General features: G+C 32.7%; 1 protein-coding gene across 3 annotated transcripts in view; it reads left to right on the forward strand.

Annotated features, from left to right (window-relative positions):
- Positions 1-19545, forward strand: part of LOC149902500 (venom dipeptidyl peptidase 4-like) — a 32729-nt gene extending 13184 nt beyond the window's left edge. For 2 of the 3 annotated variants that reach the window (XM_090109904.1, XM_090109902.1), the window contains exons 2-19: positions 2160-2223; positions 4467-4803; positions 5629-5723; positions 6205-6282; positions 7349-7604; positions 8198-8367; positions 10009-10100; positions 10494-10614; positions 10853-10945; positions 11199-11338; positions 11817-11871; positions 12271-12426; positions 12780-12964; positions 14273-14467; positions 15192-15343; positions 16771-16856; positions 17611-17736; positions 18711-19545. In XM_090109904.1, coding sequence (XP_089966030.1) covers positions 2179-2223; positions 4467-4803; positions 5629-5723; positions 6205-6282; positions 7349-7604; positions 8198-8367; positions 10009-10100; positions 10494-10614; positions 10853-10945; positions 11199-11338; positions 11817-11871; positions 12271-12426; positions 12780-12964; positions 14273-14467; positions 15192-15343; positions 16771-16856; positions 17611-17736; positions 18711-18800 — 2472 coding nt within the window. In that variant the 5' untranslated portion in view covers positions 2160-2178 and the 3' untranslated portion in view covers positions 18801-19545. Of the gene's footprint in view, positions 1-2159; positions 2224-4466; positions 4804-5628; positions 5724-6204; positions 6283-7348; positions 7605-8197; positions 8368-10008; positions 10101-10493; positions 10615-10852; positions 10946-11198; positions 11339-11816; positions 11872-12215; positions 12427-12779; positions 12965-14272; positions 14468-15191; positions 15344-16770; positions 16857-17610; positions 17737-18710 lie in introns of all 3 variants that reach the window. The other variant, XM_090109903.1, reaches the window with a different exon arrangement.
- The last annotated feature ends 303 nt before the right edge of the window (positions 19546-19848 follow it).

Genomic DNA, 19848 nt, shown 5'->3' on the forward strand with positions numbered 1-19848 from the left:
TTCATATTTTGAGCGTGGCCAATGCATTATGCAAATATGCATTGCTATTCAAAGTGATGGTGTCACCGTGTTTTGGGTTACTTACCTATGCCATATGCGACCTTCATGTTGATACTTAATTATTAGTTGTTACTGAGTGAAAATTTAACTAATAGTTTGAAATATCATGTGTTTGTTATTAGAATATTAAATACATATTATAAATTTGAGGAATTCCGCATCTTCTTAATCATTTTACCAGCGCGTCAGCTTAGACCCGTGGGGCACCCGTGGGGCACCATAAATGTTTATAATCGAAGATTCTTAAAATGTAAGAAGGAATCAGTTATGTATTTGCCCTTAATCCTTATAAAAAGTTACAGTTCTTGAATAGTTTATTAAAATTATTGGAATATCTACTTAATGAAAGATTAATGCATCAAGTGCACAAATATTTATAAGCTTTATCGACTGCTAACATATATCAATAGATAAAACGTGATATCCAAGAGCTGATAACTATATCATGATAATGTTTTATTAGTAAGATTATCATAGACCAGTAATCGGGTACCAATTAGATACCTCGTAGGTCTACTACGACTTTTGGAGGATTTTCGTAGTTTAGAGTTATGTAATCTAACTCTATATCATTATAATATAGAGTTAGAATGATATAGAGTTTATATATTCTTCTTCTGTTTCTCAATTTATTATCTCGCTTCTTTGCCTTCTACCCGTGGTTGCCTGGCAGAAATCACTGCATAGTGATAAGGCCGCCCTTTGTGCTTTTTGTTTATTGTAAACTGTTATTTTATGTACCTGGTTTATTGCACAATAAAGTGTTAAATAAATAAATATAATATATACCAGAATAACACCAACGCTACGTGCCTTTGTTTTGATAAAAACAACCACAAAACTGTTGCAGTGGCTTCATTCAGTCCATTTTCATCAGGTTTCATTAAATGTATGAAAAAATTGATGATAAAATTTTAAAGAGCAGTGAAGTCATTATAAATTAGCAGCGTCTTGCTATTCAAAACATTCCCTCAGATTCAATTACATACCTTCTCTCCTTAATATTCTTGATATTAAAATACCTGAAAGAAATATTGGCATAAAATATGTGAAAATATTTTGTTGTAACAATTAATTAAATTTACTTTCGTGAAACATCTTAAATGACTTTAAGAATTTCCGTCTGATTAATTGTTTCAAGACTTTTATATTATTTTGATTTTATTCTATTTTTTGTCAGTAATACAAACTGGTTATTGATAAAATTTATTTACAGAAAAGGAAAATATAGTAAAAATATGGCTTGTAAAAATAGATGAGGCCAAATCCTATCTTTGTTTAAATTTCCTGATTCCTTTGATGTAAAATGATTTGAAGTCGAATATAATAAGAGTCAAGATTTATAAAATCCAGGAAAACGGAAGAAAACTCTTAGCTTCTTTACTTTATCCTTTGGCAGCGTAAGTAAATATATTGTGAAATTTATAAAGAACGTAACTATAGAATATAATATGAGGACTTCAACAAAAAATTCCATTTTAAAATTTTCATTGTTTATAAGGGAAGCTTACTCTTAAATAGCTGAGCAGTGAGCATGGTTCTTTTTCCACAACAATCCTTTAATTTCTTTATTTTTTTCATTGGGTAGTTGTGTGTTTTATGTCAAGAGTGTAATACATGTTACTTATATGATCATGGTTTTTTTGAAGGGGTTTTTTTGGGGTTTTCCTTGTAGGCTGTAGCGTGGGTCCTCTAGTTGCAAGTAGAAACAGAATATTTTTAATAAGAATTTAAATGGTGCGAGATTCTAGATAAAGTATTGCTCCAATAGTATCTGTTAGTTTGGTACTAACATTGCCTGAGATGCAGTCTAATCGCTGCAAACTTAGTTATTTGTGGGGTTTGTGGTTATAGTTCAGGTCCATAAGTAAGCAATGGAAATTGTGCTATTAAATGTATCCTTTCTTCCTTTCAATGAAAGTGAAAAAAAATTACATGATCCGTTAGTCATTAGTGGCCTGCCCAATTTGAAACGGGTTTTATAAAGACTAGGGATTACCCCCCAGGACTTCTATATACTCGTCTGTATCAAGGTGCACATTATGGATAGTTAATATCTTTAGAGTAAGTTAAATTTAACATTATGTACCTTGTTTCAGGTGAAACGAAACCGACCAGATGGCTCAAGAGGGTTCCAGTATGGAGATGGGCACCAGTGACCAGGTAAAAACATATTATTATTATTAACAATATGTTTATAGAATTATCTTTTTTATCTACTTATGATTATATTTATGATATGATAGTGACACACAAGTTTGAAGAATACCTATGTCACGTATTATTACAGTATTTACTTCAGATTATGTATACAGGGTGTCCCACTTTCGGTATACTAAGCGCGAAGGGACTTATAGTTTTGCATACACTGATCACATAAAAAATACTTAAATAACAAAATTATGTGAAAAATTTTTTGCTAAATTTTTCCTTAAAATCCATGTATTCTTCTCTAGCTTCGCGCAACCGGCATATACCGCTTCGCTAATGTGAGCATTTTGTCTATGAAAACATAATTTTAAACGATAGCTCACGTGCAGGTGGCAAAGTTGGGCGGGTTGCTTGTTAGGGGTGTACACATGGAATTTTAAGAATTCCTCTATTTGAAAAAAAAAATGCGTCTGGAATTTTATAAGTATTTTTTACGTACTCAGCGTATGCAAAACTACAAGTCCCTTTGCGCTTAGTATACCGAAAGCGGGACACCCTGTATAAATACTCTTAGCACAACTTTTGGCTAACACTGCTTACCCCGGATTGAACCGACATAAAGACTCACTAACCTATCATACTCTGTTTAATAAATAATTAAATTTCCTAATGAAAAAGTTCAAATATGATACGTTTCACTTTATTTATGTAATTTCCTAATTCTACGAAACACGCGATTAAAAAGATTATGTGCTTATTTAAAAATTTACACATTCAATTGTTATCAATTTAATACAACCAGAGATTACTTAATAGATATATACTAGAATATAGTGTTATGCATGTACCTATATGTATATTAATTATTATCTAAAAATGTAGTTAAATCAGAGATCGAGGCGTGAGATACACCCAGTCACTGTTTTTATTGCATAAAGAGTAAAGACCCTAACGAAATAATTAAATCAATAAGTCTATTATCTATTATAAACAAGAGAAACATAAGAATTAATTATCGTAAGCCGTTAAATAAACAAAATATAAGAAAAACTACACTAGAAGATTAAGTCAAGTATCGATAACCCCGACTTATAATATGATAAGATTGATGACAGCACTAGAGAGGAGGAAAAAATATAGTTTAGTTATATATCAGTAGAGCAGTGAGCATTTAAGATGATATATTAGAAACAATTAAAGGATACTAGTGTAAAGGTCAGTGATAGCAATAAAATATATTATGAGAAATAAGGGATAGAGAGTCGTGAGTCACATGATGCTTATTTTATAATTTTATATGACACCTACTTTATTAGAATTTGATGGCCCTCTTTAGTGAAATTTAATTGTATTGTTGTAATTCAGTATAAATAAAAATAAATAAAAAAGCCTTTTATTTCCTTAATGAAATATGTTTTATATTTCAAGTGTTCTTAATATTAGTTGATTTATACAATGACAAAATTAAAGTAAATTATTCTAAATTAAACAGCTAATACATATGTAGTTTAATTTCTTAATTTATTTTTTTATATTATTATTAAATTTTTATTGAATTGCTTATCTAATTAATCTTTATTAAGGACCTCTTAAAGAGTAAAGGCCTCCTCCTGTTTTCTCCATTCTAGTCTGTCATTACGACGTTGTCGTACGATTTTTTTCTATAATTATCATTCATAATATTGATAAAGTTACGATAACTTTACATAATATTAAATCATCAAACAGTAATATTATCATACGGTTGTTTACGTACAGTCAAATCTTGCGTTCGATTTTCGGTATAACAGATAATAAATCCTAAATTATTATTGAATTTCTAGTATTTAAATATTGAGTAGATTAATGGTGTTGTATGTACGATATTAATTACGTTTTTATACATTTTTATCAACATAAATTCTTACGATATATAATTAATAATTAAATATAATAAAATTCTAGTGTACTCACCTACCTGTTGTATTTAAGACTTACCTTATAATATAATCTATAGTACTTATACCTATAGATTTTGCGATTGAAAAAAAGTACGTATAACAGTTAATAATTTAATTTAATGTTCTTTTTCTAAATTACAATAATTATAATAATAGGCCTATATGTATTTAGGCTGTAAATAATAATAGTTTAATAAGTAATTGCCCAACAGATGTAGAGCATCCCACATTTATATGTAGAATTGAAATGAATCCCACAGAGGTGTTTTATTTCGAACATCTAAATATTATTATCTATATTCATACATTCAACAGGTCCTGGTCGCCGCCAAGAAGTCGAAGAAGGTGATATACATAGTCGGTTTCGTAGCCATGGTCGCTGCAATCGCCGTGGTCGTGACTCTAGTGGTCGTGCTGTCTGGTAACGAAGGGGATGCGGGCGTGGTCACAACCACCACGGCCGGTCCTACAACGGTAACGACGACCACGACCACGACGACCACGACCGTGACACCGGATCCCGCGCCCACGACCGTAACGGAGCCGACGACCATACCGCCGATAACGGAACCGCCTCCACCAGAAATCACCTTGGATGATATTCTGAATGGAGAGTTCAGTGCCGCTTCCTTCACAGGCTCTTGGACTTCAGGTATAGTACAAAATATTAGTATCATTTATGAAATCCACCATTGTTAACGTTATTCGTGCCAAGTATTGGAATTACTTTACCTGTAAAAATGTTAGTACTATACTATTATTAAATAATAATTTGCTATTATGAAATAAAGCGGTAAATTCCTTAGCACGTGCCAACATATTGTAGAATTCACTAGCTACCGTTTTCAGATAATGCTCAATTAGGTACATAAAACACGTTATAATATTATATTAACACAGATAAATTACTTACCTAATTGATTTAGCGCTATCTACAATACGATAGAATGTGAAAAAGCTTCAGATATCCAGAAAAGCTCTCGCGTTTAATAATATATAGCTACTGTTAATAATTTAAAGAAATAATTGTAACACTAAACGCGTTTTAAATTTACATACTGTATAAATATTTAGAATCGCCACTTTAAAATGATCTTAAAATGTAAATTTGAAGCTCCCAGTTGTTTTCATCGTCAATTTATAATAATAGTTATTACTATAGCTAATTAATTCAGTCAATTAACAGGGAACTGAATAATATTTACATTCAATGAAGATGAGATATAGAATAAATTGAAAATTTAATAAAAAAAGTCATATAATTAGAAGTTTCAGGTAGTTTCAGGGCTAAAATATACACTCCGATGTCCGCTTTAATTTCTCTTATATCCATTGAAAGTCTCAGCAAATTGTTTCACCCGTTAAAATATTTCGACACAGATATAGAAACAGAAATTATATTTTTTTTACCAATGTATTGAAGACAAACCAACAAAATACATTCCAACAATAATTATGAAAATGTTATCTGTTCCAGGAAACGAAATATTATTCCGTAATGAGAATGGCCATCTCGTGGTGTACAATGTTGACGAAGACAGCACTACTATTCTGGTCGCCAATTCATCCGTGGTAAATATTTTATGATCAACTAGCGACCCGACCCACTAAACCAAATAAATGATATTATACTAAAACCTTCATCGAGAATCACTCTATTAAAAAAGCCGCATCAAAATCCGTTGCGTGGTTTTAAATATTAAAAAATACATAAGGATATAGGGACAGAGAAAGCGACTCTGTTTTATACTATTTAGTGATATTCCTAGAGTCAATCATTTTTTTTTTATTGGTTCGGTTGCATAGCTTTAGAACTGAGAATTCTGTGTTTAGTTCTAAGTAGAGACAGACAAATTAAAAATAGCTATATAATAGTTATGGCTTGTTTTAACTAAAAGCACACCATTAATTTAATGTGCCACTACTACACGATGGGTCGTAAAACCCTTTTTGGTTAATTTACATCAATATGATACTTGTTAACAGTACGTCGTTATAATTAATTATTTAGTAGAGTGCTTTAATTAGTGATCTCATGTTTTTATTCTTTTAGTTCTTGCAAAACTCATCCATCCTTAATGAGGTGTCTCCAGATGGACGTTATGTGGCTCTCTCTTTTAATGAAGCCCCGGTAAGTTTAAAACCTCCTTATTCGAAGTTTGAAGGAAAATTCCTTTAAAATAGTAATGGATTGTTGAATTTATATTTTTGGTTTTATGGCATTCAAATGCTTTATAAATTTATAAATTTATATAGTAATGGATTGTATTAATGTTTACTTGAGTTTCTAGTGATGCTTTTCTTTTTTAATTAATTGTAAAATAATAAAACGAATGGCGAACGAGTCTAAAAGAATTAAACAGCTTTTAAAATGGCAAATTATATTGTAATATTATATTCACTACATTCTACAACTTTGATCATGGTCATAAATTATTCACGTAAAACTAAATGAAAGAAAATAATGTTCTTGTAAAGGCTATTAAAGACTCGGGTCTTAACAAAACAGTCTATGAATAAATATGCTTTTATTTTCAAAGAATTTCTAGTATAAATAATCTATATAAATTGTTAGAATGATATTAAATGAGACATCGCCAGCTAAAAGCTCCATAAAGCGAAACGTGATCATAAATAATGTTCAATTTTCCACTAGATCCTCGCGAATCCCTTTAATATTTTTGGCTCACATTTTCTCGACAATATTTCACAGTTTGTTAATGTTATTTATGTAAATATAAATAAAATTTGGGTAAATTCACGGTATATTTATGTCGCCACACTATGGACTTGACTTTATGAGAAAGGGAGCTTAAATGTGTTAGTAAAAAAACAAAAGGCTATACTTACCTTTCAGCAAAACCGTGATACAATAAGCTGTTACGTTTTTACCGCAATCGGGCAACAGTTTCCTTCTCAAGGGAGCAGCGACAACTGACTTAAACCGTTCTTGCATTAAATTCAAGAGCGAAAAGAGAGATCGCTAAACCGATAGTCACCGACCTTTTCCCTCATAACTCGGTCATTTTTGGAGCTAGAAATATCGCGTTTTAGCAGCAAGTAGAGCGCGATGCGCCGGATTCTACTGTATCATTATTCCATAACGATACATATGCTCGTTAACACGTTCTTGTCGCAAATGAGCGATATATAGATAGACTTATACAAATCAGTTTAACAAGTTTTACACCCCACAGATTTACAGACACAGTTTCCTAGCCCAATACGTAATAGTAGATACTCTTATGAACAACATTACATACATTGTTCCCCCCGGAGTCGATGTCAATGAAGCTAGTCTCCAGAACTTTAGATGGGGACCTTCTGGGTCTATTGCTTTTGTATACGAGAACGATGTTTATTACCAAGCCTCTTTGACGAGCGAACCCGTGAGGATCACTACTAGCGGGCAGGATTATATCTATAATGGTGTGCCTGATTGGGTGTATGAGGGTAAGATATTTTATTTTTTCTTTATAGAAGTAAATGTTTGTTAAATTATTTTGAAGACATTTTATATTTGTTTACTTTTTAGTTTATAAGAATTTTGTTTTATTGGTTGTAAAATCAGGGTAGGTAGGTATCGTACCTAAAAGTAAAAAAAGATTACACTCAATTAATTTAAATAGTCATTTCCAGGTTTAATCTCCAATTATTAAATTTCTTTACTTAATCATTTTAAGTCTAAGTTTATAGCAGTGATCACGGAACGCATGACTACAATTGAACAATAAAGATTGCTATATAACATGATTGATAACATTCTATAAAGAGAACAATAATTCATTTATAAAGCACTAGCTGTGCTCCGCGGTTTTTCCCGCAGTGCCCGCCCCCTTGGTCTTAGTAAGATGATATTATATAGCCTATAAGCCTTCCTCGATAAATGGGCTATCTAACACCGAAATATTTTTTTTAATCGGACCAGTAGTTCACGAGATTAGCGCGTTCAAACAAAATCTTCAGCTTTATTATATTGAGTATAGATTTAAGCTATAAAACTAAAATTAAATTCAATAATAAATGATTAATAACCATAATTTCAGAGGAAGTATTCTCATCGAACAACGCTCTTTGGTTCTCAAGCGACGGCATTCGGTTAGCTTTCGCCACCTTTGATGATACCAATGTAAAGATTATGAAGATACCCACTTTTGGTGTTCCTGGACGAGTTGAATATCAATACACGTATCATAGGGAGATACGGTATCCTAAGGTATAGTAATTAGTATTTATTGATATAATTTGTCCCTCGCAAACAATATTAAATCGGCGATACAATTTTTTAATTCTGCTAAGATGGGCGTTAGAAACGCTCAAAGTACCAAAAGTGCACATTAAAAATATTTGGTAGTACCATAGACAAATATTGATTTTATTAGTCCATGGTAGTAAATAAAAATAAATAAAAATCGTTTATTTCGAAACAATACATAAATACAAAAACAAATTAGACACGACGATCGCCTCAACTAGGAACATACCTGTGCTAGAGACGATCGACGCCTTCCTCTCCAGACTTAGCCAGTATTGTTTAGTTAACTTATATACTAGTAGACTTTACATATTTTATAAAGTACAGAATAATAAGAAACAAATTGATTTTTTAAATAAGGTTAATAATAACATTTCGGGCATGCAGTTTGTGTGGGTGTGTGTGTGTGTGCGTGTGTGTGTGTGTGTGTAAGTGTTGGTGTTTGTGAGTGTGCGTGTGTGTTGTGTATGTTCGGTTATTTGAGAGATTGTGTGAATATGCGGATTCTTTATATATATTTTATGCGTGATTGGGATTAAACTTTCATAAAATCTTCAGTTTCGCTGTAAGACAAGGTAAGTAACAAATTGGTAATTTTAATTTTCAATTCTGATAAGGTCAAATTACGAACGTTTAATATTTTATTAATTTTATTATATAGAAGTGGGTATATAGTACGCATCATCTTGAATAATTTATTATTATTTAGCATAAATACCAATCAAAGAAAAGTTTTCCTAGGAGGATTTTTATATAATATAACTCCGACAGATAACTCTAAAATTCTATATTCTAATTAATGCAATTTTATTCAAAAAGGATAATATAAAGATTAAAACCACTAAACAACAATTTAATGCGAAGTTAATAATTGCATACACAAATTGAAACTTGCCTTAAGCAGTTACAGTTTCAAACAAGATTTAAACTTTAATTAAACCACTAGCTGACTAACTTTGTGTTGCTTATAATTAATATAATAGCTTTTCATCTCATTTGCTGTCTCTTGTCTATTCCATAGTACCTAGGTATATGAAATGTGACGTCATATTTAATGTTCACTATACTAGCTTTCCGCACGTAGCTTTGCCAACTTTGTTGAAAACTTAAAAAATTATATACTAAAACCTTCCTCAAGAAATATTTAAAAAAATCCGTTGCTTAGTTTTAAAGATCTAGGATGGGTAGACAGCGACAATGAAGATGTTTTATACTATGTAGTGATTAGCTAAAGCCCGCGGCTTCACTCGTGTTTTACTAGAATATAAGGTTAACTACTTGCTAATCCAGATTTCTCTGTACTAAATTTCATAACTTAGATCGATCACATTGCTTTTGAGGCCAGACGAAGTTGACGTAGGTCAGTTAGTATTAGAATACAAACAATTAATATGGGTCTTACTATTATCAGATCATTATAACAACGAAACTCATGTTATGAAATAATAATGTCTACCATGGTTTCCTCGAATAGATATCTCCAAATAATAATTTTACTATTGTATGTTTTCAACTGTATCATTTTCAGTGAAAATGTATCGTTCCGTGTTCCTATAATAAAAGGTTTTTTTTATTAATTTATTATTTTATCAAAATTTTCAGTCCGGTACAACGAACCCCACTGTGACGGTATCGGTCCGTGACTTGAACAGCGCCGCTCAAACTGTTTATAACGCACCAACAGATCTTAATCAGTAAGTTGTTTTTTTTTTGTTTTTGCAGAATTATTTATTTTGAAAGTAAATAAATTTTGTTACGTTTTAAATGCGAAATTTATAATAAACATTTTGTATTATTGTACGCCGCAGAAATGTTTCTTCTCCATATGGAATATTAGGAGAAAATTTCATCATACAGAAATGTGTAACGACACATATTTTTTTTAGTGATAGATACATACCACAGTAATATTATATTATATATGAGTATAAAATGATATCATTTATTCAAGTAACATTAATTCCATAAAAATAAACAATTCAAAATATAATACGTTAATTACTTGATTTTAATCTTAATTTTTGACCGTAAATATCCGCAATTCTTGTATCTTAACATATTTTCAATTCCAAAATTTAAATTTCCAGAGCAATCCTAAAAGACGTGACATTTATAAACGCGAACACAATAGCAGTGATGTGGACGGATAGAGTTCAAACGCAAATGGTGGTCGAGCTTTGCACGCTGGGAACTCTTGCTTGCCAACGAGTATGTTTACTTTATATAATATGTTATATAATATAAAAAAAATTGAAACTGACTTATTTTGTAGCTAAAATATTATGTATAAAATCTCGTGTCACAGAGTTGTAAAGAAATTTCTCCTTAATAACTTGACTGGATGGAAGCTTTTAAGATATTATATTTATATTTTTATTGTTGAAAAGTGATAGCCGCATAAATTAGATTTCCCAGCCAAATAATAATACGAATTTATGTGTTTCAGATTTTCAGCTACACACAAGCAAATGGCTGGATCGACAACATTCCCATGATTTTCAACCAACAGGGAAATGCGTTTATTACAATTTTGCCTTTCGTAAGTAACTAAGTATAACGATTTTTTCTTATTTCAATATTTATAATACTCGATAAATTTTTGTAAATCATTTATTTTTATTTGGAAAAAACGTTTTTGAACAATTTACAAGTTGATTCGAATGGATGCCTAAGCTATCGTAAAATGTCGCAAAAAACATGTTGTATTTTCATTTTAAAATAGAATAAAGTTCACTTAATAAGCTTCAGATCAATGTGAATTATTAAGTAACCAATAAAAATCCCAATTGCAGTTAGTAAACAATGTACTATACAAGCAAGTAGTGCAAATAACACAAGGAACCACAACTACAGCGATGTGGACGATGAGCAGCCGCTCCAACACTGCACATACGGTATTGGAGATCATGACTTGGACCGCTAATAATGTTATGTAAGATAATTTTTTAAACTCTATATTTTGTCTTTGAAATAACATACATAATACAAATATTATATCCTGGCCAACTTAAAAAGGTACCCTAATTACCTACATTCTGCTCTATATAAACTCTGTCCATTATTTGTTCTTTTACGTATTCTACAAACATTCTTCTGTATAAATTTTCTAAATATATACCTATACCTAAAATTTGATATTCAATGATAGAAAGCGACCAGTTTAATTGATACATAGTGAGCTCTACCAGCGTACTGAAAGCTTTTACCTAACTGCTTTATTGTTTGCTCTCCATACACCATGCTCTATAAAAAACTGTCCACTTCAACTTCACCTAATTCCCATATTCAACTCTACAAATCTAACTACATCTCTACAAATCTGTCAAAAATTCCTTTATTGCTCTACATACATCCCAATAAAATAAAAAATTAGCGCTACCATATTACAATCTCTACAAATCTCTTCCCAGCTGGTACAAAGCAACCAGCGTGAACGACAGCAGCGAACAACACATATACACAGTGAGCTCTACCGGCCGCGGCGTAGCGAACTGATTTACCTTACTCCTTTAGTTTGTTTTCCTTTATTACATCCCAGTCTAAAAATAATACAATATCAGCTACGCTCTAATGAATTACCTTATTCAACAAACTCTATATCTCTACAAATTTCTCCCCAGCTGGTACAAAGCAACCAGCGTGAACGACAGCAGCGAGCAGCACATAAACACAGTGGGCTCTACCGGCATAGTGAACTGCTTTACCTTACTCCTTTGTCGTTTGCTCTACATACATCCCAATAAAAAAAAAACAGTTCTACCGAATTACCTTATTCAACAAACTCTATATCTCTACAAATTTATCCCCAGCTGGTACAAAGCAACAAGCGTGAACGACAGCAGCGAGCAGCACATATATACAGTCAGCTCTACCGGAGTTGTCACTTGCTTCACGTGTGACGTCACGCGCACTAGCGGTGGGGAGTGTCTCTACAATGATGCTGTTATCAATGAAGAAGCTACACGTGTTACTGTGACCTGTGCTGGACCGGATGTACCGCAGATATTTATTTATGATGTGGTGAGTATTAGTAAATATGTTGTTTAGAAGTTGTAAAGTGAAGATTGTAAACAATTGATTGTGTTATGTGATGCTATGATTAAGCAATGGGGGTTAAACTTACTTTGGATCGGATATGTCACAATGGTCATGCCCATTAATAAGAGAGAGCCCAGAGAAAATGATGTCATTCTTTCGTTTATGAATGCCTCCCTTTCAACTGGGATAGGACATCACAGTATTTTATAGATCGAGTTATATTTCGTTCTATTCATCTACTTTTATTCAAAGCGGTTTCTTTACTAAATTGTAAAATTATAGGATGCCACTATCGTATTTTATTTATTTAATATGCATTTTGTGTAATGTTTCAGAACGGTACCCGCATCAGAACCTGGGAGGACAACGACAAAGTATCCCAACTCGCCAACACCATAGAGATGCCGGTCACATTATCGATGTCTCTATCTCTCGGTGCAGGATTGCCGGACGCCCAAGTATTGTTGCAAGCACCACCCGACTATAGAGCCCGCAGTAACGTGCCGCTGCTGGTCTATGTGTGAGTACTTATATAAAAAACTAGCTTTCCACCCGCAGCTTCGCCCGGGCAGTCAAAGAAAAACCGGCATAGTTCCCGTTCCCGTGGGATTTCCGGGATAAAACCTATCCTATTTCCCGGGGTAAAAAGTAGCCTATGTCCTTTCTCGGGTATCAAAATATCTCTATTTCAAATTTCATGCAAATTGGTTCAGTAGTTAAGGCGTGATTGAGTAACAGACAGACAGAGTTACTTTCGCATTTATAATAATTAGTATGGATAAAAATATGTACTAGATCAGAGAGCCTATTACAGTATTAAGGAATATATGTACGATAAAAACCCATGGAGGGTTGTCGCGTAAAAACCACAGGACAGTTCTTTGGCATATTACTATAATATATGATGTTACATGATATGTAATTTGTAAAATTAAATTGTAAAACTGACATGATTAAAAAGAGAAACTATGGAGTTTCTTGCCGATTCTTCTCCGTAGATACTGCTTTCCGAATCGGTGGTAAATGTTAAAAATATGTACCTAATGACGTTTCAAAAGTGCTTCTAGTAGAAGTCTAATTGAATAAATAAATGTTTGAGTTTGAGTTTTGAGTTTGAGTGATAGAGTCGCAGCTCTACAGTGGAGAGATGCTTGTTACGCTCTATGTCTCTATCTCTAGTATAAGTATTGCCGAACACCCAAGTATTGGAGCAAGTGCCACCCGACTATAGAGCCCGCAGCAATGCGACGTGCCGCTTTTGTTCTACGTGTGAGTGATAGAGTCGCAACTGTAGTGCAATTGAGCTCTCATAATAGGCCGAGAGATACTGACACAAAATTTAGAACCGCCTGTTACAAATGACCCAAAATTTTGTGTCAGTATCTCCCGGCCTATAAGAGCTGAATGTTCATCGCGATGCGATATATAACTAAACATTCATGCAATCAAGCGACTGTCGTGTGAATCAAGAATCGTGAATCAAGAGACGGGGCGGCGGGCGCTATGGCATTTGTTTATTATGTAGGAATATTTCAAGAATATATATTGCCCATATTATATTCTATTAAAATATCATGACATTCGATATCTTTAACAATATCGGTCTTACTAAAAAAATATAAAAATAAACTATGCGTAAAAGCTACAAAACCACGACACGAGGTATGAATCGCATTTCGCATATTTTATAAAAAGAGAATCTGAAAAAGAATGCGAAAAAGAATTTGGCACTTTGTCCTCGAAAGAATATCTCGCAATGATTTTTCCGGTTATTAAAGCCAAAAACTGCCTCATCTCTGATTAATAAAAAAATATTGATAATTTACAGCTACGCCGGCCCCGACACAGCGCAAGTGACAAAGCGGTGGAACGTCGACTGGGGCACATCACTAGTGAGCCGGTACAACATTGCCGTCGCTCGTATCGATGGGCGAGGCTCAGGGTTGTCCAGTGTCGATAATATGTTCGCGGTGAACAGGAAACTAGGAACTGTGGAGGTGGATGATCAGGTTACTGTTACTAGGTGAGATTTTTGTTTTTTTTTTTTTTTTTGGTTTTGGTTAGTTATGAGTTGTGACTACTAATTTAGTAGAGTCAATTCGTTTGTAATAGGATACTAAAATGAAGTTAAATCTTTATTGTTTGTGTTTAACAAATTTATTTCATGCTTATTAAATTGGGAATCTAAATATCGACGAAAAAATCGTTAACATTCTGAAAGACTGAATGAGGGACCTTATACCTGTAGAACGAGGCATTGAAAAAAATATATTGGAAGGACATATTTTTATTATTTGTAACAATTTAAATTATCATACAAAAGAGTTATGTTGTTTTTACGAATGTGGTAGGTTGACTGTGAACTATCGCATGAGTAGAGAGAGCGCAGCGAGCATGGTACGTGTGGCAGTATTCATTTCAAAAACGTTTATTGGGTAAAAATTTTAAAATTTTTACCAAATGAACTTTTTTAGTGTTTGAGTGTCACATTTAATTGTAGGATATTATTATACCAATTGTAGTTATAATGTTGCTACATTATGGTATTTATTGTTATGCCAATCCGCCGGACTTCGCTAGGGACAAGTCTGTGAACAAATCTGCATGTAACGCGAGCGTTGCGTTTGTGTAGTGTGTAGACTATGGCGGCTTTGTCCGCGAATTATTAGTTAAATTAAGCGATTAGAGATAAGTTTATTGCTACTATTAAGTATTCTGTGATTTCACGTGAAGTTTTCCATGTGCAGGCTACTCCACGAGCAGCTCCCGTGGCTGGACAGCAACCGCACGTGCGTGTGGGGCTGGTCGTACGGCGGCTACGCGGCGTCGCTGGCGCTCGCGCGCGGGCCCTTCCGCTGCGCTGTCGCTGTGGCGCCCGTCGTCGACTGGCGGTTCTATGGTATCCTCGATATTATTGTATTTCTATCTAACTCAAACTCAAACATTTATTTATTCAATTAGACTTCTTCGAGATGCACTTTTGAAACGTCAAATTTTTAACATAATTTAGCACTACTAAACTCTTTAATACTATGAGGAATTCTGTTGTAAAAAAAATTGGTTGTTTGTAAAGTAGATTTACGATCGAGATGTTTACGTGATAACGTCTTATTGGTGGCAGCGCTCGAGATGAGACGGGAGATCGGTCCGTCTCTCTCTCGTTATACCTGCGATCGCGCTCGTGAGGTTTTGGTGTGATACAAGTTTCTGAACATGTCACCCGACTAAAACGATTTTAAAAACGTTATCACGTTAATAATGTGTGCGTGTACTAGTTGTACACACGTAAGAAGTGAAACTTCTTTATGACCTTACTAGATTTCCGCCCGCGTTTTCAAAGGAAAACCCGCATAGTTCCCGTTCCCATGGGATTTTCGGGATAAAACCTATCCTATGTGTTAATCCAAGTTACCCTCTATATAAGGGCTAAATTTCATTGTAATTGGTTCAGTAGTATTTGCGTGAAAGAGTGAAAAACACACACACACACATCCTCACAAACTTTCGCATTTATAATATTAATAAGATACTGTGTAACTATACTGTGTGAGTGTGACGTATTTAACAAACAATTTATTTATTTATCAGTTTAGCACACGGTTAAAAAATATTTTGAACTTCCCTGTTAAGTTAAAAAAACCTGTAGTAGCGAATTACATATTAGTTAACTATATTGTGTGATCTCTTAAAGATGTTTAAACGGTCAAACCATATTAATCATTTGATAAAGTGGTTGAAACTATCTGTCAAGTATACACGAGCAACCGAATTAAAACATAATATTTATGTCTGTATGGTGAAGTCAAATTTTAAATGGCCGTTTTTAAAATACAATTAGTCTAGTTGTTATTGTTTGCAACATCAACTGCGATTGATACACTGGGTCGCATCACACAGTGTCGGGCGAGTATGCAACATTGTACATTGAAACCTTTTTTTGTAGAGAATTTTGAGATCTACAATTTTGGTCAGAAGTATTTTTTTGATAAAACTTACCGTTTACGAGAAAATAGCGAAAAACTCATATTTTTGACCTTGAATAGATTTTTTTTGCAAGCACCGGAATGATGGGGTACTCTCAATTTTTCTTTTTTATTATGTTTAAAAAAAATTCTAACTATCAGCTTGATAGTAATTAATGTAACCTTACTCTTCTCTTTTGGCTTTATTTGACCGCACTTTTAGATCTTATTAAATCGATAACATTGTTAGGTTATTTATAAAAATATAATGTTGTAGGTTTTATTTACTTGGTATTAACTAAAAACAAAAGATAAATTTGTAATTTTTATTTACTTACAAAGCAATCATTATTTTTGATTACAGACACCATCTATACTGAGCGGTACATGGACACTCCTCAGAAAAACCCCGAGGGTTACGCGAACTCTTCCCTCCTAACACCTTCCGTTGTAAGTATTGAAACGATAACATAGATGGCGCTTTTATCAAAATGATTTTTTTTGCAGTAATGTTTTGTAAATATTACATATATTGTAACTTTAACTAATTTTATTTGTGGCTCTATTTGCTAATAACTGTTACAAGATTTTGATGACTTTTTTAATTTACATGGGGATAAAACGAAAATTGAGGTTTTACACGCTAATTCATAATTCATCATTTTATTATGTACTAGATTTCCGCCCGCGGCTTCGCTCGCGTTTTCAAAGGAAAACCCGCATAGTTCCCGTTCCCGTGGGATTTCCATATTATCCTATGTGTTAACCCAAGTTTCTCTCTATAATATGTGTGCTAAATTTCATTGTAATCGGTTCAGTAGACTTTGCGTGAAAGAGTAACAAACACACAAATCCTCACAAACTTTCGCATTTATAATATTACATAGTAGGATAAATAATAATTATTGTGTAGATATAAATAAGATGTTACAATTTAAATTGGATAATTTATCACGTTCGCCACCAAATATATAGCATATCCTAAACATACAATGAAACTAGTGGTCCGTCCCGGCTTCGCCCGTGGTACCTACATGTTTAAACTATCCTATCTCTCAAGTTGGATCGAACTACACATGGTGTGTGAATTTTATTGTAACCGGTTAAGTGGTTTAGGAGTCCATTGAGGACAAACATTGTGACACGAGATTTATATTAAGGCTTGGATTTCCTGTTATAAACTCTACTTTCCATTATTCCCCAGGTGGAAGCATACCGCAATAAGCGTTACTTCCTGGTCCACGGCACAGAAGACGACAATGTACACTATCAACACGCCATGTTGTTCTCGCGAGTGTTGCAGAAGAACGACGTGTATTTCACGCAGATGGTATGTATTTATTTATAATCTTTATTGCAAAAATATATACAAAAACAGAAAATACAAAGGGGTTTGGGTAAAATTGGCGACGTGATGAATATTCGCGGGCAATGGATGAAACTTGGAATTTGGATATTTTAAAAGAACAATATATTGTGAGCAAAAGTTATTATGGACATCTCGAAACGTATTAGGAACTGATATTTGGTTTTGTATTATTCATATATCTAGAATCTAGGTGATTTATTATAAGATTTTTCTGAGTCCAAGTTTCATCACTGGCCGCGAAAGCCCGACGACACTTGCTCATACAAAAGTACCCAAACCCTTCTACATAAAAACAGGATATTTGAATGCAAGGCTTTATTGTTACAAGCAATTTCTTCCAAGCAGCCCTATATTTTTGCCCTTTTTTTATTATTTTTGGCATTTTACCACAGGTCTATCTGAAAGTAGACGCTGATCTAGGTCACATGCCTGCTTGAGAAACCTATTCACTCCTTGAAAAGATCCATACCATATAAAAAATAAAAAAAAAATAGTTTATTTCCTTTCTAAATTTTACACAATTTGGAGTAGTAGGGCCCTCCTAGTAAGTTTAAGATAAAACCGGCAAAGAATTTCAATTCTTAGTAGTTCGGATCGTGGTTTCGTCATTATTATTATTTAATATTTTCATCATCATCATCGATATCGTTATCATTGTCATCATAATTATCTTCATAGATTCGTCATTATTATCATTATGTCATTCCTAATATGTACTACATAGTATTAGAAAGAAGTAAGTCTATTGTCTACGTGGGAATTAAAAAAAACGCATTATCGCCATCAATAGCACTATTTTCACTATCATCATCATTATCATAATAATTATTATTATTCATACTGCCTATTTCATTCATATTGCAAGACAAAACTGTTATATATTTATTTTTAAGATCTTTTTATACTGCATTGAAATAATTAATTAAAATTTTCAGAGTTACACCGACGAAGATCACGGCTTAGGAGGTGTCAGACATCACTTGTACCACGGTCTAGAGAAGTTCCTTAGAGAAAACATGTTGTAAACAAAACATTATCTATTTAAATAATAAAATAAATAAACTAATACGTATTAAACAGTTTTACTACAAATAAATAGCAATACTTCATTCTGTACTATTTTTCAAAGATAGTTCTTATACATATCTGGATCCTAACTAGTGGAGATTTTAATTTCTCCGAGTTATATTGTAGTGTATATTTTCAAATTAATCAAATATTGGTATTATTCTAGTAAAGTATTATGAATGACACTTTCTTCGTAAATATCACAAATTAGTATAATTATTCACTCGTCGTGTATTTAGCAAATGAATACCCTATAGATATGCTATGAAGTACCTGTAATGTTGAAATAAGGATAAATAACCATATCTAAACAATATAATGTAATAAATATGTAAACTGATTCCTTGTCCATTTTGTTATTTTTTTAATTTATTTATTTAGATTGACTTAGGATTTGAGGACAGACATTTTTTTTGTAAGTAGTAAAGAGTATATTTTGTGAATAGGTACTAACTGTATGAGGACAGGGTTTATATTTCAATTATTAAATACCTATATCAAATTAATTAACGTGAATAATGATTTTGGGCTCGTTACAATATATAATATGTGAAATTTACAAAATATTTATAATATTATGTGTTTAAACGTGAAAAAAAATATAGACCGCTTCATTGAATTGTAATAGTACAAAAAAGTGACCGTATAAAGGTTTGTAAATATGGACTTTAAGTATTTTAAGTAAAATATTTTGTTTTCCAATATGTGGTTTTATTTTAATCTCCTATGGCCTACAACATTAACATTACGAATATCGTAGGTACCTAGGTACCTATTTATTTATGAAAAAAAAAAAAACATTTGAAAAGTATAAAAGAACGAAATGGGAACATTAATTCCCACTGATAACCTTATCAGGCTCGAGCCGAAGAAAAAACCCATTTGACTTTTGTTAAACACAATAAAAATAAAAGACATCTCAAACATTTGGATGTAATGAGATTCGTACTTAGGATTCCTACATACAATGCTCATAAGCCTCGCATTTGTGTTGCCGAAATTGAC

This window comes from Colias eurytheme, chromosome 15 (assembly GCF_061535395.1).
Source record: "Colias eurytheme isolate Ceu_HAF_F1 chromosome 15, ilColEury1 Martin Lab GWU primary, whole genome shotgun sequence".
In the NCBI taxonomy this organism is placed as follows: domain Eukaryota; kingdom Metazoa; phylum Arthropoda; class Insecta; order Lepidoptera; family Pieridae; genus Colias; species Colias eurytheme.